This window comes from Ailuropoda melanoleuca, chromosome 14 (assembly GCF_002007445.2).
Source record: "Ailuropoda melanoleuca isolate Jingjing chromosome 14, ASM200744v2, whole genome shotgun sequence".
NCBI classification, from domain to species: Eukaryota; Metazoa; Chordata; class Mammalia; order Carnivora; family Ursidae; genus Ailuropoda; species Ailuropoda melanoleuca.
Window position 1 is genome coordinate 58,539,770 of NC_048231.1, and position 25,177 is coordinate 58,564,946.

Consider the following 25,177-nt stretch of genomic DNA (forward strand, 5'->3'; position numbering starts at 1 on the left):
TCTGCTTCATGCATTTATTTCTTTTTCTTTTTCTTTTTTTTTAAGATTTATTTATTTATTTGAGAGAGAGAGGAAAAAAAAAAACACGAGTGAAGGGAGGGGCAGAAGGAGAGGGAGAGAGAGAATCCTCAAGCAAACTGCCCACTGCGTGCAGAGTGCAACCCGGGGCTTGATCCCACAACCCTGAGATCATGAGCTGAGCCGAAATCAAGAGTCAAATGCTTAACCAACTGAGCCACCCAGGTGCCCCCTTCACATGTTTGTCTCTAAGTTACCGACCTCCTTTATCACTGTTAGGGTGGCACGGGTGGGGGTGTGCCTATTCTCTGTAGTCTTGGGTAACATCGTCTGCCTCTTCTTCCATTGGATGGCCTTGTTTTTGTGGTTCTCTTGAATCATCCTGCTGTGTCTTGTGATTAACTTATAAGTGATGACAAGCATACTGGAAGGATACAGACTTAAATCTAAATAAATCAGTTCCTCCAAAAGGCCTGTGAAGTTTTCATCAGATTTCCTTGACCTTGAGCCACATATTTTCCTTGAACTCAGTGCCCACCCAGTCTTTTGCGTTATTTTAAACGCTCTGCAGTGAAATCAGCTTGAGGGCATGGTCAGCCCATTGAAGAACTGTGGCCATCATTCATCAGAAGTAGCAGAGGGATGGAAAAGCATGTGGTGGTGGTTTGGCAAGCTCTAATTGGTCAGGAGGAAAAGCAAGATTTCTTTAATAGTCTTTTAAAATTAATCTTTTTGTACAGTAAAACATAGTATCCCTTATCTCATCATTATAACGACCTCATTATTTGTGGAACCATGACCAGTGGATGGTTTCTGGGAGATGAAATCCATTCAGGGAGAACCTCAGTGTCAGGGACATCATGAGTCCAATGTGAAGGTTATATAAGTAAAATTATTCCTGTTCTCATAATTGTTTACTCTAAATCAAAGTGTTATTACATTCACTTTGACATGACAATGTATGGAAAATTGAATTTTTGTAGGTACCTTTCTTCTAATATTTAAAAAAAATATTTTTGATAGATTTTTTTTAAACAGGCTCCACACCCAGCGTGGAGCCCAATGCAGGGCTTGAACTCACAACCCTGAGATCAAGACCTAAGCTGAAATCAAGAGTCAAATGTTTAACCCACTGAGCCATCCAGGCACCTGAATAGATTGATTTTCTAAGACAAAAAAAGGTCTCTCAAATTTGTAAACAGCTATATAGATCCATTGATTTCCCTTTGGTATGCAAATATATGATGAAAAAAATTGGGCCACAAGGTTAGAGTGCTTCCCATTTTACAAATTACATACATTTTATTCGAATAATTGTGGGTATATTCATTTCTAAAGGCTGTTTTATCTAGACACCAACAAATCATTAATCAAACCCTATTACATTATTTCTTGCCTATTAGATTTCTTTTTATCCCATTTTGTGTTTAGCAAAAGAAGTACCTGTCTATTTAAAATAAAATGTATGCATTACCTAACACCTCTTACTCTCTGTTCCCTAAGGCATTATCAGAAATGTCAGTTTATTTCCTATCATAACTCCTGATAGAAAGCTGTTAAGAGCGTAGTTAGACGCTAGACACTTCATAAAAAGTAGTAGAAATCACCTTATCTACTTAAGAGGTAGTCTATTTTCTTTCTGCTCTAAAATATAAAAATCTATAAGATCCTTTGAACATCTTTCAAGTTGGTGGGATTTTTTTCTTCTCACCGATTGGCGTTCCATTTATTAAAGATAATAATGTGTGCATACGTGTTAATCTGCATCAGAAGTTGATGCTTCATAGGTTATTTGTGACACCATAAGCTAATTGCATTACTCTTCTTAGTAAGGGGCAGGGTGTTTTTTTTTTAATTGGTCCAGAATTGGTTTTATTTTTAAGCCTTCCTAAAAGAGACTTTTGAGAGCCCCAAGCCAATTGTTACTTGTCACTTATTTTGAAAGTCAATATAGAAAGAAAGAGGGGAAATAACCATCAAGGGTAACTAACCTCATGATTTTTTTGGTGAAAATGTCTGTTCTCGTGGAGTTTTGTTGAGATGCTTTTATTAGTCCTTCATAACTGAAGCTGTCTTTTTCAGTCAGTCTGTCCTGAGAGTCTGTCCATTACATGAAGAAAGTGTATTTAAGAGCCTTGAGCCAGGCAGTTTAACCAGGGTCATTCACCTCGTATGCTTCTTTGGCCCATGTGGCTACTGCATGATGTAGGACAAGATCTCCCGTTTTATCCTACTGAGATAAAACTGAAGGCCACATTCTTCGAGATTGCTTTGTTATGCTTTTTAGTAGCAATTTAGTATGTATACACACACACATACACACACTGGAAGTCATTTGGAAGCACAAAGGCATCTAAAATCTGGACCTAGTAACCTTTTAAAAAGTGGAAACTTAAATAAGCGGTTTTAATTGTATCATATGGATCCCTTTCTACAGACCTGGAGAGGAAATGAACCAGAAGAGTGGACCCCTCGGACATACCAAGATTTAGAAGGTCTGCCTTGTATTGTGATATTAACTGGCAAAGATCCTCTTGGAGAAACCTTTCCCAGGTATGATGTGAACGGTCGGTTCTCATTTCTCATTAGTTGCCCAGCTAAGCTGATGGCTAAAACTTGGCTGACACTGAGCCATTTCATTCACTGGGCGAGGAGGAAGAGAATCGCTTTCCTCGGAGAGAAAAGACGCACACCCTTCCTGGACTTTTTCTTTTGACTTTCCTGAGATTGCCTAGCATTTGTGGGAATGGAAGGTAGCGACGGTGAGAAGTGTTTCTGTATCAAAGCAGGGCCACCAGAGAGGCAGGGAGGAAAAGCATCTGCCCCAAACTGGGTTTTTTTTATTTGGATGAAGTGTCTCTTCATCTGCTGTTCCCAACCCCTTTAAGGGCCCAGGGCCTGGGGACGGGAAGGCGGTAACGACAATAATGGCAGCTCGAGCTGCATGCTTCCTGTGCGTCAGGCATTGCTGCAAATGCCTTCCCTGTGCCATCCATTTGTTCCTTACAACAAACACACAAGCCAGGCACTGTTGTTCTCTTTCATCCTTGGAGAAAAGGAAGTGGCTAGTGTGAGGTCAGAGCAGTGAGGAGGCAACAAAACTGAGGTTCGACTCAAGGCCAGATAGACTCACCCAAAACATCATGACGTCTGTGCAGGTCTTTGAAGTACTGTGATCTCCGGCTCATCGACTCAAGCTATTTAACTCGCACAGCCTTGGAGCAGGAAGTGGGTCTGGCGTGCTGCTATGTCTCAAAAGAGGTCATCAGGGGCCCCGCTGTCGCCCTGGACCTTAGCGGGAAGGAGCAGGAAAGAGCCACGGCCAGCGAGAACGATGCCGATGAGCTGCTGATGGACCTGGAGAGGCCGCAGAGCAACAGTAGTGCTGTCACTGGGACTTCGGGTCAGTGCTTCCTTTTCTCTCTGCAGGGGGCGGGACGGGAATGAGGAGGGGGGAGGCATCGGGAAAGCAGAGGCATTTACTCACACCCTTCAAGCATGTCAGAGGCACCCTCGGTGACTGGAGCATTCGGTCCAGACCTCAGTTCCCCGGAGAGGTACTTGGAAAATATAACTGTTGAACAGCCACAGAATACTTCTCTGGGTAAACATTTAATGAAGAGCGTGGTCATAAGCTAAGTATAATAAATACATTTTACCAACCCCAGCCTGCACCGTTTTCCCTACTCTTTTCCACCCTTAATCACCTCATGGATGTTATACATCTGATATTTGCACAGAAACCTTCTTTTCCTTCTAGATCCGAAAGCTGTGAAGTTTGTGCACATTAGCTTAGTACCTGGCACAGTGTTTACTTGTTTGAATGAATGAATGAATGAATGGCTTTTGTAAGCAGTTAATGGCAACCGAAGGCTACTCTGGGGCCCCTGGCTGTGCTGACCCACCAAGCAGCCCGCCAGCCCCTCTCCTGGAGCGTTACGAACGGCCTCTGGCAGTGCCCGCCATGAACTAATGATAAATTATATTACAGCAAATGCAGCACGGTTTCCATTTTTTTTCTCACAAGGAAATTAATAAAACTCAACGTAGAAAACTTGGAGAATGTAACAAAGGATAGAGAAGAGGTTAAAAATTAAAACCCCAGGGTGCTGAGCTGGCTCAGGCAGTAGAGCATGAGATGCTTGATCTTGGGGTTGTGAGTCTGAGCCCCACATTGGGGGTGGAGGTTACTTTTAAAAATAAATAGGGGCACCTGGGTGGCTCAGTTGGTTAAGTGTCTGCCTTGGGCTCAGGTCATGATCTGGAGTCCTGGATCGAGCCTCTCATTGGACTCCCTGCTCAGCGGGAATCCACTTTTCCCTCTGCCCCTCCCTAGCTCATGCTCACTCACGCTCTCTCTCAAAATCTTTAAAATAAATGAATAAGTAAAATGAAAATGAAAACCCCACTACCAGAGAAGACCACTATGAACGTTCTTCTTTCCCACGTCTCCCCTCTTCCGTCACCGTAACACATACATGCAAAGACACATACAATTTCAGGTCTAAAGCCGCCCTGGTGTGTCTGCTCATGCTGGCAGCTGCTGTGGGAATCCAAGAGGCAGGCATCTATGGGGCTTTCTGTCTTGATCGGGACCCTCAGCCTGGACGAGCGAGAGGACTGTTCTCCTGGGTGTGACCAGCTGCTCGCCTCAGCCAGGGGTCAGGGCTCTACCTTCCTCCAACCCCCCCCCCACTCCAGGCTCCCCAGTTGTTTCTCTGAGACCAGTTCAGAATAAGGGCAAGAGGTTTGGGGGATAGTAAAAAGTAACAGAAGGGAAGGGGAACTATCACATCTGGAAGTTTCTGGATACCAGCATCAGTGAGGGAGAGGCGAGGGGGTGTTTACCTCCTTCCTGGAGCTCTTTAATCAGACCCCTCTTTCCCTGCACTTCCAGAGCTGCCCCACAAGGCTCACACGGTCTTGGCCTTGTTCCGATTACCTGGCACAAAGGTCATGGCTTGCCTTCTTCTGCTTAGTTTCCCTCCCTCCAGGGACAACCCAACCTGCCTGTGCTCCCACCACTGCGCACACATCCCTCAGCCCTTGGGCTGACTCGGGGGGTCCTTGGGAAAGCTCACTGCCCAAAGTGGGCTGGCTCTAAAGGTCAGGGCTGTGAGGGGGAAAGCAGACATATACAAGATGGAAGGACACAAAAGTCAATGAGCAGGTGGAGTGACTTGGTTGCAACAACCTCCAGTTCCTGGCTGTTCCCCTGGGATCTCCTCAGGCTGGGATTTGACCTACATGCCTGGGAGCACCAACCTGAGCTCAGAGAGGGCCTACAGTCCCGAAGGTGGGAGCTCTTGGTCTGTCTGCAAGCGACAGAATGGCTGACCCATCAGAGGGGAACATGTATTTGAAGTGAATTGGCCAAATGCACAGGGATCTCTGGACGAAAGCAAGACCTCACTGAGTGTAGATTGTGCCTTACATCCTCTTTCACATGGAGACATTCCCCCATGCTGGTTTGGGCCTGGGGAACTTCTCCACAACCAGAAGGGTGAGACCCTTGGGACCCCAGGAGGTGGCAGGTGCCCTGGAGCAGGACTTGAACGTGGAGCCTGTATTGGTCAGGGTCCTGGAATGAATCGGGTGGCATATCCAAATGAGGTTACCGAGGAGGGTTTAATAACATTATGCCATTTACAAAGACATGGGTGGGATTTAGAAAAGGAACACGAGGTATAGTTACCCTCAGGGTGCCCTGAGCACCCTGGGCCCAAGGAAGCCGGCAGAGGAAGCAGCGTCTGGGGCTGGAGAGGCCACAGCCCTCATGGAGAAAGGCCGTCTAGCCCAGCCAGCATGCAGGGAGGGAGCCAGGGAGTAAATAGCGGAGCCCTGCTGATGGGTACATCCGTCCTCTTTCAGGCTCCATCATGGAGAACGGGGTGAGCTCTTCCAGCACCGCCGACAAGTCCCAGAAACTGTCCCTGACCCCCAGCTTCCAGAGCCCGGCCAACAGCATGGGGCTGGATGAAGGGGTCTCCACGGTCACAGCGGGAGCGGGCGACACTCTGAAGCAGGAGTGCGATTCCCTGGGCCCCCAGATGGCCAGCAGCACCACCTCCAAGCCGTCGTCCTCCTCCTCGTCGGGCCCCCGGGACCTCCCGTGGCCGGGGCAGCCGCCCCAGGGCTGCAGGGGCCTGCCTGCCGCCCTGCCCCCGATCGTGATCCTATCGAAGGCGGCCTATAGCCTCCTGGGCTCGCAGCGGGGAGGCAAGCCGCCCGCGTCCTCCTCGCTGCTGCCGCACGCCGACGTGGCCTGGGTGAGCTCCCTGCGGCCGCTGCTGCACAAGGACATGAGCAGCGAGGAACAGTCCCTCTACTACCGGCAGTGGACCTCGGCTCGGCAGCACCACGCCGACTTCAGCAACCAGCCGGACCCGGCCTCGGGCGCCCGCACCTGCCACCCCCGGCGGCTGCTGCTGACCGGCCCCCCTCAGGTAGGCCCCGCGGTCCCCAAGAAGGAAGGGAGCCGGGCAGCTGCGCGAGGTGGCGCGGGGGGGGGGGGCCCCANCGGTGAGGTCCTCGCTCGGGCCTCTCAGGGGCAGGACAGACGCCAGAGCTCAGGTGTGAAATCTCTTCTCTCTTCTTCCCTCTCTTCCCCTTCCCCCTCCCCTCTCCCATCAGGTGGGAAAGACCGGCTCCTATTTACAGTTCCTTCGGATCCTCTTCCGCATGCTCATCAGGCTCCTGGAGGTGGACGTGTATGACGAGGGGGAGATCAACACGGGTGAGTTCCGGCCCCGGCAGTGCTGGGTTCCCCCGGTGCCTGACGTGCAGGGTTATCGGGACGCTAAGGGCGCCGTGCCCCAAACGCTTGCCAGGACACTGTGGCCACTTTTGAGCTCTGTAAGTTGGGGTGGCGACTTCCACTTCTTCCGGCCCCCCCTCAGGTCCGGCGGGTGGCAGGCGAAGAGGCGTCTCACAAAGCCCTCCCAGGTGGATTAATTGCTTATATGGGTTGAAAGGTCGCTTGCGGTGTTCAGCTTGGGGTCCAGGGCGCGTGTGACAGGCGGGGGCTGCTTCTGCTTTCGCAGCAGGCTCTGAGCGAAGGTACATGGATCACTGTAAGGAAATGAAAACTTCTCTGGGCAGAACTGAGACCTCACGCCCTAAACAAGCCCTGCCCATTTGCAGGAAGATGCCGGAGCTAGTGCTCGGCAGGGCTGTGGGGGCTGGTGTTCAAACAGAGTATCTCCCATCCTCCTCCTGGAACCCCCTTCTCAGCCCTTCCCCGCCAGCTGTCACCGGTGGGAGGGATCCACGGTAGCCGGTCCAGCGGAGCCAGAGAGGGAGCGTTAGCAGGGGTCAGCCAGCATTAGCTCTGAGCTAAGGAGAGCTTGGCCTCCAAACTGTGGCGTCACACCTTGGAGCAGTGGCCTGTGCTGGGGGGGGGGCAGTAGAGGTAATCAGGCGGAAGCTCTTCCAAGCCCCTCAAAGATGAGTCTGGAAAAAGGAAAGGCCTTGGCATCTTCTGTCCGATTGGCCCTCAGATCTTACCCCACGTGCTTGTCCTAAATAGTCGGACGTGTTTTGTGACAAGCCCAAGGGACTCGTTCAGCCTAGAACAAGGCTACGCAAAATCAGCCATATTTAATCATTTTATTATCACTTTCGGCCCTATATCTCCACTTCTTACCAGCCCATATCAGTGATTGCAGACACACACACACACACACACACACGCCCATCTTCCCACCCACCTCTCCTTGTTTGTGTCCCCCCACCTGAGCTGCCCCAGACCCGCAGGCCCAACACAGAGGGGACCCATGAGCTCCAAGTTGGCCTCGAAACACTCAGGGCTCCCTGGAGGGGACTGGGACCAAGAGGGCAAAGGCAGAACCAGACAGACAAGGAATGAGGGACCTGTCATCTCACCAACCTTCCCACTAAAGCGCCTGGGCTCCAAAGACGACGACACTTTAACGGTCCCCTCAGAGCCTGCTACCCTGCTCTGGGGCTTTAATCTGTGACGAGCTGTGAGAGAATCTACCGCAGCTGGTGCGACAGGCAAACCGGGCGTTGGTGGTGAGAAGGGCCGTTAGCGTGGCTGTATTCCTTCTACCTTATTTTAGTGCAGGTGCATGCGATGGTGCTCTGGAGAGGGTTTTTTTGTTTTTTTAAACTAGAATAAGTTTTAGGTTTTATTTATTTTTTAAAGATTTTATTTGAGAGAGAGCTTGGGCGCGAGCAGGGGAGGGGCAGCGGGAGAGGGGGGAGCAGACTCTCTGCTGAGCAGGGAGCCTGGGATCAGGACCTGAGCTGAAGGCAGACGTTTAACTGACTGAGCCACCCAGGTGCCCCAAGCTTTGGGTTTTAAATAAAATGCAAACTTAAGCTCAGGGATATAAAAATAAACGATATGGTGTTAAAAAATAATAGCTGTACTTATAGTCTCAAGGCTTTTTTTTTTTTAAGCTTTTCTCTTTCTCCCTTTGAAAGTTATCTTAAGCTTTTGGATCTTCTGAATTTTATCAATAATAACAATAAATATCCTCTATTGGACAACCCCCCCCCCACGCCTGCCATGTCCGAGCACTTTCAATGCACCATCTGGAATTCTTAATAACCGGGGTAGCGTGGTGGTGCAGGTGTGAAGTAGGAAGGGGCAGTCTGCATTCAAATCCAGGGTTACTAGCTCTCAAATGACTGCATACTGGGGCCACATAAGCAGCTTTAACTGCCATAACTGGTGTCTGGGGACTAAAGGAGATTGTGGGGGTGGTGGCCTAAGCACGGGGATTTTGTCTCACAAGCTCCCAGGTGATTCTCCTAGCGGCAGACACCGGGAATCTTGCTGAGTGCATCCCTACGGTCGCTTAGGCTGTCAATATCTTAAAACCCCACAACGAAAACTGAGGGAGAGCTTAGATCACCCCAAACTAAACAAGCTTTTCAGGCAATCTGGGGAGCTGGGTTGGAGACTAGTTGATCTCCTAGATGTGGGAGTTGGTGGACCAGATCTGTAGAGGTTCATGCTGGGGTCAGCGAGGGCATGAGTCCCTGCCGGCATGGGCCTGAAGGGATCACTCTGGGCCCCTCTGCCCTGGGACATGGGAGATCATTTTTCAGAAATGCCTTTGTCCACCATCTGGGAGTCATGTCTCCTAAAACCTCTCGTCCCTGACACCTGGGAGGGAGGCTGGGAGGCCGGTCAGTCTGACTGCTCTGCGCACTTCCTTTCTCCATGTTTTAGGTCACAATGAAAGCAATGAAGTCAGCCAGTCGGAGGGAGAGCCCTGGCCGGACATCGAGAGTTTCAGTAAAATGCCCTTTGACGTCAGTGTGCACGATCCCAAGTACAGTTTGATGAGCCTGGTGTATACGGAGAAGCTGGCAGCGGTCAAACAAGGTCAGTGCAAGCAGAGCTAGGCGTACCTCTCTGCAGGTCAAGGGACACCTGAATCAAGGCAGGAAGCTTGGGGCAGTTTAATCGTTGAGAGCAGTTTAAAGGAATTCTCCTCTCTGCTTTCCCTTCTCTTACACACGTACTGATCACCTTTTACTTTTCATACCTGACTTTCCGGGCATAAATTACAGAATCTTTGGAAGAGCCTTTCAGGGAGTGGGGGGCTCTCTTCCCAGGAGTAGGGGCTCCATGCATATCATGGCAAGGTTTTTTGCCCCTTGATACGCAGAAGCAATAAAGGATGCCAAAGCCGAGGAGCCAAGGAAACGAGGAACCGTGTCCATGATGCTGACCAAGTACGCGGCCTACAACACCTTCCACCACTGCGAGCAATGCCACCAGTACATGGACTTCACCTCTGCCTCCCAGGTGTGGCCCCCCTTGTCCTTGCCTGTTGCCCAGCGTGGATCTTGTGTGTCAGGGCTGAAAAATAAGGCTCCCAGTTTCAGGACCTAGACGGAGGACACCTGATTTACAAGATGGAGCCGCTCATTTGTGAGCAGAATGTGGGAAGCAATTAGTTCAAATTACTTTGAGCTTATTAGGATTGTGGGCAGGGGGAGGAGAGGGGAGAGAAAGAAACTTGAGTTTTAGCGTCTGAAGTCACTTCATCGAAATGGTTACATGTGTCGTGTTTAGGTGGCTTTTATCTGTGATCTTGAAAAAGTGAGATGGTATATTTGGTGAAAGGCCCTTTACCCTTTGGGTAAACCCTTTAGGTTGTTGACAAAAATGGTGTTTTTATCTAACAAGTCTGTTGGGTGTGCACTCTGAGCTGTGAACAGGCCTGCTGATCTGCACTGACCGAATCATATTCTTACTCCAGTGTGGGGTGGTTTTGATCACTAGGCATACAGAGGGGTCAATATTTATCTTTTATTTAGAGAGAAGTGAGAGGTAGAAACACAGAAGGTGAGCCAATACCCCATAGTTTTTGGCTTCCTTTTGGCCAGAGCATCTGTAAACACAAAAGGTGGGAAAGGCAGCAAAGGACAGTAGTCCAGAGCCCAGGTGGGGGATAAGTTCTATATTGCTTTCTCCCACTTTACCTTCTTGATTTTTATGACTTGGTTCTGAACGCCCAGAACAACTCTTCCTTCCTATAGGATGCGCTGATGGGACTTTCCCCAAACTTGCTTCTGCTCTGGAGGACCAAGTCTTCACCCTTTTCCCACAAGGTGCTAGAAGGGATATGCTGAAAAACTGGATTGGTCATTCTGCTCTCCTAATACAAGTTATCTTTTATGCCCCATTTATTTTCTTGGTGTTCTTGAAGACTTTCGGTGGGCTAGTTTGTAATCCACTCACAATGCTTTATAGAATATAGAAGATTCAAGTCCCCGGTCTATAAATCATAAGCTTTTAGAAAAGTTATTAAAAATCCTCTGTTTATATAGTTAGTTTCTATGACTGTAGTACTAAGTAGTATATTCCCACACTTCTGAAGCAGAATGAACTAGAATTTAAGGGAAGAATTACAATACTATTTTCCTATGAAATGTAATATTTAGGTTAAAACTCTTGGGAAATCTACCTGATTTCTAGCTGCTGCTGAAAATTGATGCTATCCTTTAACGAAGCCAAATACTGTCTGTGTCGTAAAGCACATAAAGACCTTTATGCAATTATTCAGTGAGCTGGGTTACTGAGAGAGAGTGCAAACTTTATTATTTTTTCAAAGATGTATTTATTTTGACCGGGGGGGGAGGGGTAATGGGAGAGGGTGGAACAGAATCCCAAGCAGACTCCGTGCCTAGTGCAGAGCCCCAAGTGGGGCTCGATCCCACAACCAAGATTACGACCTGACCCAAAACCGAGAGTCGGCTGTTTAACTGACTGAGCCACCCAGGTGCCCCAAGCATGTGAACTTTATAGCAAAAATTATTTATTTTTTTTAAAGTTCTACGCCCAATATGGGGCTTGAACATGACCCCAAAATCAACAGTCACATGCTCTACCTACTGGGCCAGCTAGGTGCCCCCAACTTTCTGGTGGTTTAAAAAAATATATTAGATTTATATTTGCCTTCAGTAAGTCAATGGTCTTTTCCTGGAAGCCAGAGTTCTAGGCTAAGTGGCTGCTCAGACTTCTTCAGCTTCTACTGTAGCTAGGAAAGATGGGGCCACAGAGGCATTTTAATGATGTTGGCCCTAATATTTTACTTAGCCAAATGATACTCATTTAGCCAGATCCACATAAATGGCATTGATTTTTCCCCCCTATAACTGGGCACCTTTGAAAATGTTCAGAGAGAAGGACATGCCACAGGGATATTTAACCTCTGCATGAGACTGAGCAGTAGTGGTTCTAAGAACATGAAGAATGCAAACGGTGCCAAGTAACAGACACGTCCCCACCCTCAGAGAGGCTGGGTAGGGCTGAGACGCTTGGCTCTCCTGTCAGTGGTAGCTACTGAAAGAGGAAGCGTTTGCCTTTCCAACTCTTCCGACATTGCAGGCACAGCCAGGTCTGGTGGCCTGTAGATCAGGTTAGTTTGCCTCTCTTAACAACAACCTTAACGAGTGGTCTTAAAGTTTGCCAACCAGGAGCTTACATCTCCTTCCTTTCTTCTTTACAAACACAGATGTCCGACTCCACCCTTCATGCATTCACGTTCTCTTCCTCTATGCTGGGAGAAGAGGTGCAGCTCTATTTCATCATTCCCAAATCCAAAGAGAGCCATTTTGTCTTCAGCAAGCAGGGCAAACACCTGGAGAGCATGCGGCTGCCCCTGGTTTCAGACAAGGTGGGTGACAGTGTCTGGATGCAAACGTTGCTTTCAGACTAACAGTCCCGATGTACTAGATTGGGTTCTCCGAACTTCTGAAATCTGAGGGTTTTAATTTCCCTTTTTGGTCTCTGGTTCTTTTCTTTTTTTTGTTTTCCCTTTCAGCAGAATTTGAATGCAGTCAAGAGCCCTATTTTCACTCCTTCCAGTGGTCGCCATGAGCACGGACTCCTAAACCTCTTCCACGCCATGGAGGGCATCAGCCACCTGCATCTTCTGGTGGTCAAAGAATACGAGATGCCGTTGTACCGCAAGTACTGGCCCAACCACATCATGCTGGTGCTCCCCGGGATGTTCAATAACGCAGGCGTGGGTAAGGGGCCCCTGGGGCGCCGAGAAGGGCTGAAACATCAAGTGAGCTCCATTCCCTGGACGTGAGACTTTCAGAGGTTCCCCTGCCTCTAGGAAGAGTCCTGTTCGCCTGACCAAAGGACTTTGATTCTTTAAATTTGAGTTTTCCTTTCCCTTTATCTGCAGTTTTGCAGAATTTTAACTTCCAAGGGCTAGTGACTAAAGAAGTCACTGGTAGATTCAGCGCCCCGGGAAGGGTTTGGGATTCTTCCCAGTGTGAGCTGCCGATGTTCCCGGGCTGGGCCTGCTGCGGCAGGAATGGGATGGTGAGGTGGAGGGAAGCTAGCAGTTCACTGTGGTTGGGAGGGGTCTGGAGGTATCCCCGAGTCATTGCTAATCATTGTAAAGGCACATGGCAAGTTCTAAGGGGGTTTCTGTACATCAGGAAATTGGAAGCATCATTACCGCCTGTGGCAGTCATCTTAAAAGCGCCTGGATGAAGTCCTTCCAATTTTCCCCATGGAGTTTAAAAGCAATGGGCTGAGTTTATCAAAGGAGCACTTGGTTATCTTAGCGTGTGATAGAGCTGCGGGAGGCAGGAGACCTCCAATTGGATTCAGAGCTGTGTGTCTGGTCACTTCCTGAATCGTAGTTCTTAACCATTTTCCCCATCCGCTCCTGTGGGTGTCTGACCCACCGCAGTCTCCGAAGGGCTGAAGATCAGCAGTGGCTAATTGACACGTTAGAGGGAAGTAGGAACATCCAACCCAGAACCACAGAGAATGCAGATGAGACCTGAGTTGTTTCTCTAAATCTCTAAATCTACATTCCATCTCTCCAGGGTCTCCTCTTCCTCACACCCGCCCCCATCTTTCCCTCCACTCATCTGTCCATCTCTCTCCCTTCCTTCTTGAGTCTCTTCTCTTCTTGTTTTCCCTTCCATTCCTTTTCAGGTCCTTAAAACCTAGCTTTAATATGGGATGAAAATATTTCCAAAAACTAGTTTTGATTTTATTTTCCATGTTTATCACTCTATATCAAGTGAATTAAGGCTTTTCCATATTTCTGGTTCTGTCTTCTCCAAAACCACATATCCCGAAACTAACTCAAATATTTCTCCGTATGAGTACGATCCTCAAGTTACCCTTCTGTGCCTTACTGATCTTTAGGGGAATTTCCTCATCCCAGAGCCGACTGAATTTGCTTAGTGGCACTTTTGCCATTTTTGCAATAGTTTGAGGAGAAACTAACATATATGCAAATGAAATACATGCAAATTATTTTTAATTTTTTATTTTGGGGAAAAAAAACACAGAGCGTAAAATTTACCATCTTAGCCATTTTTAAGGATATAGTTCAGTAACATTCAGTATATTTACATTGTTTTGCAACTAATCTCCAGAACTCTCTTCATCTCGCAAAACTGAAACTCCATACCATTGAAAATTAACTCCTTATTTCCCCTTTTCCCTGGCAACCACCACTCTGTTTTGTCTCTGTGAATCTGACTACTTTAGGTACCTCATGTAAGCTAGATCATACAATATTTGTTCTTTTGTGTCTGGCTTATTTCACTTAGCAAAATGTTCTTAAGGTTCATCTACATCGTACATGTGTCAGAATTTCCTTCCTTTTTAAGGCTGAGTAACATTCCATTGTATGTATACCCATTTTCTTTATCCATTCATCCACCGATGGGACACTTGTGAATAATGCTGCTATGAACATAGACATAACAAACATATCTTCAGGAACCTTGATTTCAGAATATACTCAGAAATAGAGTTGCTGAATCATATGGTAATTTTTTTTTTTGAGGAATTGACCTGCTTTCCATAATGGCTCTACCATTTTATATTCCTACCAACAGAGCAACATGTTTCTTCATATCCTCAGTAATAATTATTTCTGAGTTTTATCTTTTGTTTGCTTGTCTTTTGATAATAGCCATCCTAATAGGTAGGAGATGCTATCTTACTGTGATTTGATTTGCATTTCCCTAATGATTAGTGATGTTGAGCATCTTGTCATGTGCTTCTTGGCCATTTGTATATCTCCTTTGGACAATCTATTCAAGTCCTTTCCCTATTTTTTAATTAGATTTTTTGTTGTTGACTTCTGGGAGTTCTTTATATATTCTGGATGTTAACCCCCTCATGATTTGTAAATGTTTTCTCCAATTTCATGGGTTGCTTTCCACTATTAATTATATCCTTTACACAGACATTTTATTTTTATTTTTTTTAGATCTTTGAGTAATATTCTTTATTGTATGCTTATTTTTTTTAAACTTTTTAAATTTAAATTCAATTAATTAACATATAAATGTATTACTGGTTTCAGAGGTACAGGCCTGTGATTCATGAGTCTTATATAATAACTAGTGCTCATTACATCGCATGCCCTCCCTGTCCATCACCCAGTTACCCCAGCCCCCCACCCCTCTCCCCTTCAGCAACCCTCAGTTTGTTTCCTACAGTTAAGAGTCTCTTATGGTTTGTCTCCCTGATTTCATCCTGTTTTATTTTTTCCTCTCTTTCCCTACGATCCTGTTTTGTTTCTTAAATTCCACATATCAGTGAGATCATACAATAATTAAATATATATATAGGTATCACACACACACACACACACCACATCTTCTTTATCGATTCATCTGTGGATGGAAATCTGAGCTCTTTCCATAGTTTATCTATTGTGGACATTGCTGCTATAAACATGGGGCGCAGGTGCCCCTTCGGATCACTAGATTTATATCTTTGGGATAGATACCCAGTACTGCAATTGCTGGGTCGTAGGGTAGTTCTATTTTCAACTTTTTGAGGAACCTCCATACTATTTTCCAAGAGTGGCTGCACCAGCTCGCATTTCCAACCAACAGTGTAAGAGGGTTCCCCTTTCTCCCCATCCTTGCCAATATCTGTCACTTCCTGAATTAATTTTAGCCATTCTGACTGGTGTGAGGTGGTATCTCATTGTGGTTTTGATTTGTATTTCCCTGATGCCAAGTGCTATGGAGCATTTTTTCATGGATCTGTTGGCCACTTGTATCTCTTCTTTGGAGGAATGTCTGTTCATTCTTCTACCCATTTCTTGATTGGATTCTTTGGGTGTTGAGTTTGATAAGTACTTTATAGATTTTGGATACTAGCCCTTTATTTCATAAGACATTTGCAAATATCTTCTCTCATTCTGTCGGTTGTCTTTTGGTTTTGTTGACTATCTCCTTCACTGCGCACAAGCTTTTTATCTTGATGAAGTCCCAATAGCTCATTTTTGCCTGTTTCCCTTGCCTTTGAAGACGTGTCTAGCAAGAAGTTGCGGCTGAGGTCAAAGAGGTTGCTGCCTGTGTTCTCTCCTAGGATTTTGATGGATTCCTGTCTCACATTTAGGTCTTTCATCCATTTTGTGTATGGTTTAAGGAAATGGTTCAGGTTCATTTTTCTGCATGTGGCTGTCCAATTTTTCCAACACCATCTGTTGAAGAGACTTTTTTCCATTGGATATTCTTTCCTGAGTGTTCTATAGTTTTCTGAGTACAGATCCTTTGCCTCTTTGGTTAGGTTTATTCCTAGTTACCTCATGGTTTTGGGTGCAATTGTAAATGGGATCAACTCCTTCTCTTTCTTCTCCTTGTTAGTGTTTAGAAATGCAACTGATTTCTGTGCATTGATTTTATATCCTGCCACTTTACCAAATTGCTCTATGAGTTCTAGCAGTTTTGGGGTTGAGTCTTTTGGGTTTTCCACACAGAGTATCATGTCATTTGCAAAGAGCAAGAGTTTGACTTCTTTTTTGCCGATTGGAATGTCTTTTCTTTTTGTTGTGGGATTGCTGAGGCTGGGACTTCTAGTACTATGTCTAACAGCAGTGGTGAGAGTGGACATCCCTGCCATGTTCCTGACCTTAAGGGAAAAGCTCTGTTTTTCCCCACTGAGAATATTTGCTGTGGGTTTTTCATAGATGGCTTTTATGATATTGGGGGATGTTCCCTCTATTCCTACACTGCAAAGAGTTTTAATCAAGAAAGGATGCTGTATTTTGTCAAATGCTTTTTCTGCATCTACTGAGTGGATTAGGGTTCTTGTCCTTTATTAATGTAGTGTATCACATTGATTGATTTGCAGATGTTGAACCACCCTTGCAGCCCAGGAATAAATCCCTCTTGGTTGTGGTGAATAATCCTTTTAATGTACTGTTGGATCCTATTGGCTAGTATTTTGGTGAGAATTTTTGCATCCATGTTCATCAGGGATATTGGTCTGTAGTTCTCTTTTTTGGTCGGGTCTTTGGTTTTGGGATCAAGGTAATACTTGCCTCGGAGAGTTTGGAAGTTTCCCTTCCATTTCTATTTTTTGAAACAGCTTCAGAAGAATAGGTATTAATTTTTTAAATGTTTGGTAGAATTACCCTGGGAAGCCATCCAGCCCTGGGCTCTTGTTTGTTGGGAGATTTTTTATTACTGCTTCAATTTCCTTGATGGTTATGGGTGCACAGAAATTTTAAATTTTGATGCAGTCCAATTTATCATTTTTTTTCCTTTTGCTGTTCTTTTGGTGTCCTATCCAGCAAGTCATTGCTACATACAACAGCAAGCTTTTCATCTGTTTTCTTCTAAGAGTTTTATAGTTTTAGCTCTTGCATTTAGATCTTTGATCCACTTTAGTTTTATATAATGTAAGATACAGGTCCAGCTTCATTCTTTTGCATGTGAATATCAGTTTTTCTAATAACATCTGTTGGAGAAACTGTCCTTTTCCAATTGAATGGTCCTGACACCTTTTTCAAAAAATCACTTGACTGTACAGTCCCTTAGGACTGGCCCCAAAACACAAGAACATACTGCTAGGCTCTGTATTCTTATCCCATTGGCCTCTATGTCTATCTTTAGGCCACTACTGCATTCATTACTATCATTTATAGTAAGTTTTGAAATTAGCCAACTGTGAGACTTCCAGCTTTGTTCTTCTTTTTCGAGGTCGTTTTGGCTATTGAGGGTCCCTTAAGATTCCATATGAATTTAAGGATGGATTTTTTAATTTCTGCACACACACAAATCATTAAGATTTTGAGAGGGATTGCATTAAATCTGTAGATCATTTGGGTGATACTGACATCTCAACAATATTACATCGTCCAATCCATGAACATGGATGTCTTTCCATTTACCTGTGTCGTCTTTACTTTCTTACAGCAATGTTTTGTACTTTTTCATGTACAGGTCTTTCACATGCTTGGTTAAACATTTATTCCTACGTATTTTATTCTTTTTGATACCACTGTAAATGGAATTGTTTTCTTAATTTCCCTTTTAGATTATTGTTAGTGTATAGAGACACAACTGATTTTTTAGTTTTATACCTGCAACTTTGCTGAATTCACTTTTATTATTCCTAATGTATGTGTATGCAAAATCTTTATGGTTTTCTACATATAAGGTCATGTTGTCTACAAAGAGAGAATTTTCCTTCTTCCTTTCCAATCTGAGTGCCTTTTCTTTCTTTTTCTTGCCTAACCACTCTGGCTAGGATTTCCAGTACTGTGTTAAATAGAAGTGGTAATGGTACAATGGAACAATCCTTGTCTTGTTCTTATCCTAGAGTAAAAGCTTTCAGTCTTTTACCATTATAATGTTAGCTGTGGGCTTTTCCTATATGGTCCTTACTCCATTGAGAATACAAAGTATTATACACATGCTCTTGGAAGGTAGATTTTCCTAAATCTCTAGTAGTACCCTTGATCTATTCAAACTGTTTTTCTAGTTCCTCCACAGATTTAATCGCTTTTTTTAGCTTCTTCATTTCATTACCTACATGTTCATTTTCAGGTGGCCCACTCATAAAATTTGGCTGCGATGATCATCTTTTTTAACTTTTTAAAATTCTAATTCCAGTGTAAACATATGGTGTTATATTTGTTTTAGGTGTACAATATAGTGATTCAGCAATTCCATATATTACTCAGTGCTCAAGTGTACTCTTTATCCACATCATCTATTTCACCCAACCTCCACCCCCCCTTCCCTGTAACCATCTGTTTGTTCTCTTTGTTATGTATAGTTAAGTCTGGGTTTTGGTTTGTCTTTTTTTTTTCTTCATTCGTTTTTTTCCTTAAATTCCACCTATAAGTAAAATCATATGGTCTTTGTCTTTCTTTGACTGGCTTGTTTGAGTTAGCATTATTTATAATAGCCAAATTATGGAAGCAACTAAGTACCCACTGATAGATGAAAAAGGATAAAAATGTGGCATATATACACAATGGAGTATTATTCAGTCAGAAAAAGAATGAAATCTTGCCATTTGCAACGACACGGAGGATCTGATGATCATCACCTTAATAATCTCTAATAGTGAGTACTTACCACATGTTAGGCACTGTCCTGAGCACCATAAAACAATCCTGTGAAGTGGACATTATCACTGCCTTCTTACACGTGGAGAAGCCAAGGCATAGGGAAGTTAACTTTTTCACTGTCACACAACTAGAAAGGGGTGGAGTCAGGATTTATGTTGCCAGCTTGGCTCCAGTCTTTTACTATACCATACTGCCTCTTGCAAAAAAGCCCATCTAGGCAAAGGATGCCACTTTCTAGAATCTTCTTCAAAGAAGACATTGCTGTCAATCTCCTAAAGCAGAGGATACATTAGTATAAGAAGCATACCCACTTACTGCAACCCTGGCCACTCCCTACAGCAGGACATGCAAGTGGCTGCTTCTAAGACTAACAGCACGTCTTATGGCTTTAAAAGGACCTAACCAGTAATAAGCATTTCCTCTATGTGGTATCCTTTTTCCCATGAGGGAAAATGGATTCTTGCAGAACCCCTCAAAGTGTATGTAGTTCATGAATTATTTGCATCATCAAAAACTGCTCTGGTTTCTGGCCCTTTATCAGACCTAAAGTAAAGCTCTGGTGATGGGCTCCAAGAGTCAGCATTTTAAACAGACTCCTTCAGTGATTCTTATTTTTACTCATTTGAGAACCACTGCTCTGAACAATTGGTTGACCCTCCCACCCTGCATGGTCACCACGTGAACAGGCATGCCTGTGGAATGTGAACTGTCTGGGGGATTTGGGTCAAGCCTGAGCGAAGGATGTACAGCTGTGGTTGTTGCCTTCCAGGTGCTGCCAGGTTTCTCATTAAGGAGCTGTCCTATCACAATCTGGAACTGGAGAGGAACCGCCTGGAAGAACTGGGAGTTAAACGCCAGTGTGTCTGGCCTTTCATCGTTGTGATGGATGACTCGTGTGTTCTGTGGAATGTTCACAGTGTTCAGGATCAGAGCAGGTAGTAGTACTTGCCAAGCAGTTCTAGAGGAGTATGACCTAATGCTAGGAAGAAAACCCTTTCCTTGGCTACAGTTATGGATGGAAGTAAATGAGAGAGGTACAGCTTTCCAGAGCAAAACAATGATCCAGGAGACTACCTTCACTACATTCTCTCTTAAATTTAGGTACTCAGCGTGCCATTACATTCCTGGACTATTTCTGCATCATGGCTTTGGTTTGCTATAGAGTCTGGAAAGGCACTATGATTTAGAAAGTCCTCTGGCTCCGGAATTAGACCTGCTTTTTAACCCCAGCTCTGCTTCATAACTACCTGGATGAAAAGGGAAAGTCTTTTCATCTCTTTGTCTCAATTCCATCTTGTAAAATGAGGGTTGAGTCAATATCAGTGGTTCTCCTTCCTAGGACAGTGGTGAAGGGGGTCCATGAGGACCAAAGAATGCTAAACCTGGAGCAGTCCTATGCAATAAATGGCCCCCAAATACCAGAAGCACCCCCCACTGAAACACTTCTAGGTGACCTTCCAGCTCACACATTGTGTCTGTTTCCACTTGTGGTAGTGAAGCCAGTGACATTTTCAAATATTCCTCTGTTATACCGTAGTTACCACACTGGGAGGTATACCTATGTGCTTCTAACCTCTGGCTCTCCATAACTCCCTGTTCATTATTCATTTTGAGATGGGCTGGATTTCTTTCTCTGCCTTAATGTGATAAGCCCCACTCCCAAAAGGGAGCTTCCTTAAGTTAGCAGTGACAGGCAGCATGAAAACTAGGCTTGACATTTTTTTCTATTCCAGGCTAATATAAAGTAAACCAGCTAATTATATCTTTTACAGATATTAATACTGTATAGTAGTGTTAGCCCATCATAAACGACCCTTAGTAGTATTTACTGATCTCTTTTTTAAACCAACTTTACATTTCACAGCCAGCCCATGGAAGCAGGAGTTTCCAGTAAGAACGTGTCCTTGAAGAGTGTCTTGCAGCATATTGAAGCAACACCAAAAATCATCCACTACGCAATCCTGGGCATACAGAAATGGAGCAGCAAGCTGACTTCTCAGAGCCTGAAAGCCCCATTTTCTAGGTGCCATGTGCATGACTTCATTCTCCTCAACATAGACTTGACTCAGAACGTGCAGTACGACTTCAACAGGTAAGTCAGGCCTCATAGAGGCAAGTAATCCCAGCATCTACTGATTGCTTCTGTCCAACTCTGACCCCTATAATGTGTCTATTGCTTTGACTTGGTCTTTGAAAAACTGAGAATCTCTTTTTGTGGACAAGGAGGGGGAGGATCACAAGCCCCTAAAGTGCCCCTTCATAATCCCTCAAACTGACCCAGACCCTTAAATAATATTCAACAAGAACTAAAACAGGGACAAAAACTACTATGTCAACACAAATCAGTCTGTGGACCAATAACCCATTGAAGGTGAACTCTTTCATTCTCAGAACTCAGAAGTTAATCCTTTCCCTAAATGTTAGTAAAATCCAGAGGTCTGGATCCTTTAGGGAAGAGCCAGCGGGTGGCAATAGAGCAGGCTAGCCCTGGTCTTGCCTCCTGAATAAATAATATCCCCATCCTGGAAAATCTGAGATGGCCAAGCGAGGAATGTCAGGGACCATTAAGTCCCTCTTATGTCAACCCTCAACCCTGTAGCTATTAGAATATGCTGTAGCTATTTCGTGTCTGTTTTAAATTTGGCAAATGTTTCATCCTGTTTGCAGCCAGGATTTTAAAACTGGGAGCACCTCTGCATTCGTGTCCCACAGGAGTATGTATTATGTGCAGTCCTGTTTCAGTTCAGCAATACCCAAGGTCCCTTGGGATATCTAGGGCCAAAGCCATCTCACTTCCTCCTCCTTTTAACGACTGCAGTGCCCAATTCAGGGGGGGTCACAGGCCAGTGTTAAGAGGGCCAGCTCCAGGCAAGGTTGAGTCCAAGTCTGTCTCCTAACAGCTGTGATGCATTTGTGTGTGATTACCATGGCTCGGATGTGACAGGTAGAGACCTATCCCTGTGATTATGATTTAGGTATTTCTGTGAAGATGTTGACTTTAACCTGAGAACAAACAGTAGTGGCCTCCTCATCTGCCGCTTTAATAACTTCAGTCTCATGAAGAAACATGTTCAGGTTGGAGGGCAAAGGGACTTTATCATTAAACCAAAGATCATGGTAAGTTTGCAAGCTTGATTCTACTGCTGAAAATTAAGACAACAATTTCTTACTAATATTTATTTGTTACTAGGCACTGGCATTAAGCACTTGGCACTTGACTGGAAAGTGAGATAGCACAAGGCAGTCAGTTCCTAATGCCAAGTTTGCAGTCTCATTCCCCTTACTGAGGATTCATCCAGAGCAAAACATAAGATGTGAAAAGTCGACAGATCTACTTTTCTTTAAAGACTTAAGGCTTAACAGTTCCATCAAATCTTCAGTTTCAAACTTAACATTCTATCTTCATAAACTAGCAAAATTAACATTTTTACATTCTTTAATACGTAAGAGAAATGTAAATTAAGATGCTTGTCTGTTCCTTTGCCAGGTTTTTTTTTTTAAGGAAAGTAATAACAATCAACACCTGTTGAGAGTGAATTCCATGCACCTACCCATTTCTTTTAAGAGATTTACTGGTATCTAATCATCTCTAACATGTGAATTCCCCAATGAAGCTTAGAAACCTCTTTGCTTTTATTTTTTTGATCTGGTGGGATGCGATTTAACCCATCCACATCCAGCAGCGCTGTGAAAGGCTTCCTGTGGGCCTTCACAATGTTGCTAAATGCAGTAACTTACAAAGAAGCCTACATTTCTCCTGCCCTTGCCATGTGTTAAGTTAGACCCAACCTATTCCCAAGGGGAAAGAACTTTTTCAGAAGCCAAGAACGACTTACATTTGAGCCCAGCATCTGTCACTGTGCTACTGCTCTTATTTGGGGACCGTTAGCATGCAATGCAGTTTTTCCTTGCCCGTTTCATCCAGTGACAGACATATTTCCCATGATAATCTCGGCTCTGATTTCAGGTGTCAGAGAGCTTAGCACCCATCTTGCCCCTTCAGTATGTCTGTGCTCCCGACAGTGAACACACACTACTGGCAGCCCCTGCGCAGTTTCTCCTGGAGAAGTTCCTTCAGCACGCTTCCTACAAACTCTTCCCCAAAGCCATCCGTAACTTCAAGAGTCCTGTGCTGGCCATTGACTGCTACCTTAACATTGGACCAGAGGTAAAGGGAAGAGGGCTAGTACTGTGCTTTTACCCACTTCCATCCATTTCTTTCCCCTTTTAGCTCCCATTTGAAAGCTTAAATGGAGACAAAAAAGGAGCCTGGGATATACTGCAAAGGCTCACACAAGATGTGATGGCAACTGTCCCTCCCCATACTACTTCCGCTCTCCACAATGAGCCAGTGAATACGCAAAGCTTAGCTCAGAGGTCAGTTCCACTGAGAAGCCTACCCATGACCTTGGACAGAAGCAGCTGCTTGCTGTCTTACAGTATATCAGACCATATTATAATCACGTGATATCTCCCAAGACACAGTTCTTCAGAGGCACATTGTGTCTTTGCCACTGTTTCAGGCAGAAAAGGAGCTCGGTGATTGCTGAACAATTTAGGGGATCACAGGAAACCTTTATAGCTGTCACTTCATTACTTTCTATTCCTGGATTTCTTTTTTTTCCCCATTGTTAACTTATTTTTCATTCTTTCTCTTGTCTGTCTCAAATTCTCCATCAGTTTTAGTTTTTTAAAAAAATTTGTCACTTGCATCTTTAGACCACTGATGGCCTTCAGAACTTTAAGGGCTTCCACCACTAAGCTTTACCCTATGATTATTAGTATTCTTTTAAAAATATTTTATTGTATTCATTAACAAAATATCCTTGTAAAGAATTTTTTAAAAAATAAAAGGTATAAAGGGAAAAAAATCACTTGTAATGGAAACAGTAACACGTTGGTTTACTTTATTTCATTTCTTTGTACTGATGTACACAATCTCTTCAGACTGAAATACAACTGTATTCAATTCTGAAAACTGATTTTTAAAAAAAAAGATTTATTTATTTATTCATTTCAGAGAGCTGGAGCACAAGCAGTGGGGAGGGGCAGAGGGAGAGAGGGAAACAGGCTCCCCGCTGAGCAAGGAGCCCAATGCAGGGCTCGATCCCAGGACCCTGGGATCATGACCGGCCCAAAGGCAGACACTGAACTGACTGAGCTACCCAGGTGCCCCGGGAACAGATTTTTAATTCAAATAGCATCAACACTTTACATTCTCATTCTTATGAAATTTTAGTAATCTACACTGTGGGTTGGACAATGAATTGTAGAATTTTAGAGGCAGAAGGAACCTTAAAAACCATCAGGTGTAATAGTGCCCTTTATGTTATCTCCAAACTCCTCCACCCCAGGGCCCAGGGCTCTAGACGTTAGTAGTCGTAGTAGTAGTAGTAGTAAGACTATGCTGTCTAACAGCAGCTAATACTCACTGAATACCTACTAAGCAGTTTACAGCATTTATTCCACAAAACAGTTCTATGAAACAGGTACTACTGTTATTTCTCCAGACAAGGAAACTGAGGTATGGTAAAATGAAGGAAGCTGCTCAAAGTCACCTACTAGCTACTAAGCAGAGGAACCAGTTATTTGGATCCAAGTGGTCAGGTCCACACATTAAGCCATTTCACTGTTCTCAAGATCTCTCCAACTATCTTACTCCCCTGTAATTTCTGTAACGTTATATCCTGTACATGCAATCCATACAGAACTAAATTTTAAAAATCATGCACTGCTGGGGGTGCCTGGGTGGCTCAGTTGGTTAGACATCTGACTCGATCTCCACGCAGGTCTTGATCTCAGGATCGTGAGTTCAAGCCCTGTACTGGGCTCCACACTGGGTGTGGAGCCTACTTAAAATATGTACTGCTTGAAGCTTCTGCCTGACTGAAAATTTAAGTGTATCTAAATGAAAAGCTGATTACCTTATTGATGAGAATAAAAAAATTTCTCATCAAAACATTTAATCTTTTCTAAATATACTTTTGTGGAAGGTAGTTTTTCATTTTATGAAGACGTTCAGGTGGAAAGGCCTGTTTTGTTTCTTACCACTAATTCTCTCAACTGTCCTTCATTAAGAGAAACAAGATTTAAATAAGTTCAAACTTGGCACATTAAATAAAAGAGGTGCATGATCCTGGGGTCCTGGGACCGAGCCCCGCATCGGGCTCCCTGCTCTGCTGGGAGCCGCCTTCTTCCTCTCCCACTCCCGCTGCTTGTGTTCCCTCTCTCGCTGGCTGTCTCTGTCAAATACATAAAATCTTAAAAAAAAAAAAAAAAAGTGCAGAGTTTAAATAACCAACCTATTT

At 44.5% G+C, this 25,177-nt stretch overlaps 1 protein-coding gene across 8 annotated transcripts in view; it reads left to right on the forward strand.

The window, feature by feature from the left end:
- GREB1L (GREB1 like retinoic acid receptor coactivator) overlaps window positions 1-25,177 on the forward strand; it is a 259,381-nt gene that overhangs the window by 230,232 nt on the left and 3,972 nt on the right. For 5 of the 8 annotated variants that reach the window (XM_034642744.1, XM_034642749.1, XM_034642748.1 and 2 more), the window contains 12 exons: window positions 2,456-2,571; window positions 3,177-3,421; window positions 5,890-6,464; window positions 6,652-6,754; window positions 9,221-9,376; window positions 9,663-9,802; window positions 12,018-12,179; window positions 12,327-12,534; window positions 19,639-19,804; window positions 20,734-20,961; window positions 21,845-21,986; window positions 22,837-23,037. In XM_034642744.1, coding sequence (XP_034498635.1) covers window positions 2,456-2,571; window positions 3,177-3,421; window positions 5,890-6,464; window positions 6,652-6,754; window positions 9,221-9,376; window positions 9,663-9,802; window positions 12,018-12,179; window positions 12,327-12,534; window positions 19,639-19,804; window positions 20,734-20,961; window positions 21,845-21,986; window positions 22,837-23,037 — 2,442 coding nt within the window. Of the gene's footprint in view, window positions 1-2,455; window positions 2,572-3,176; window positions 3,422-5,889; window positions 6,465-6,651; window positions 6,755-9,220; window positions 9,377-9,662; window positions 9,803-12,017; window positions 12,180-12,326; window positions 12,535-19,638; window positions 19,805-20,733; window positions 20,962-21,844; window positions 21,987-22,836; window positions 23,247-25,177 lie in introns of all 8 variants that reach the window. The other 3 variants (XM_034642747.1, XM_034642750.1, XR_004620338.1) reach the window with 2 other exon arrangements.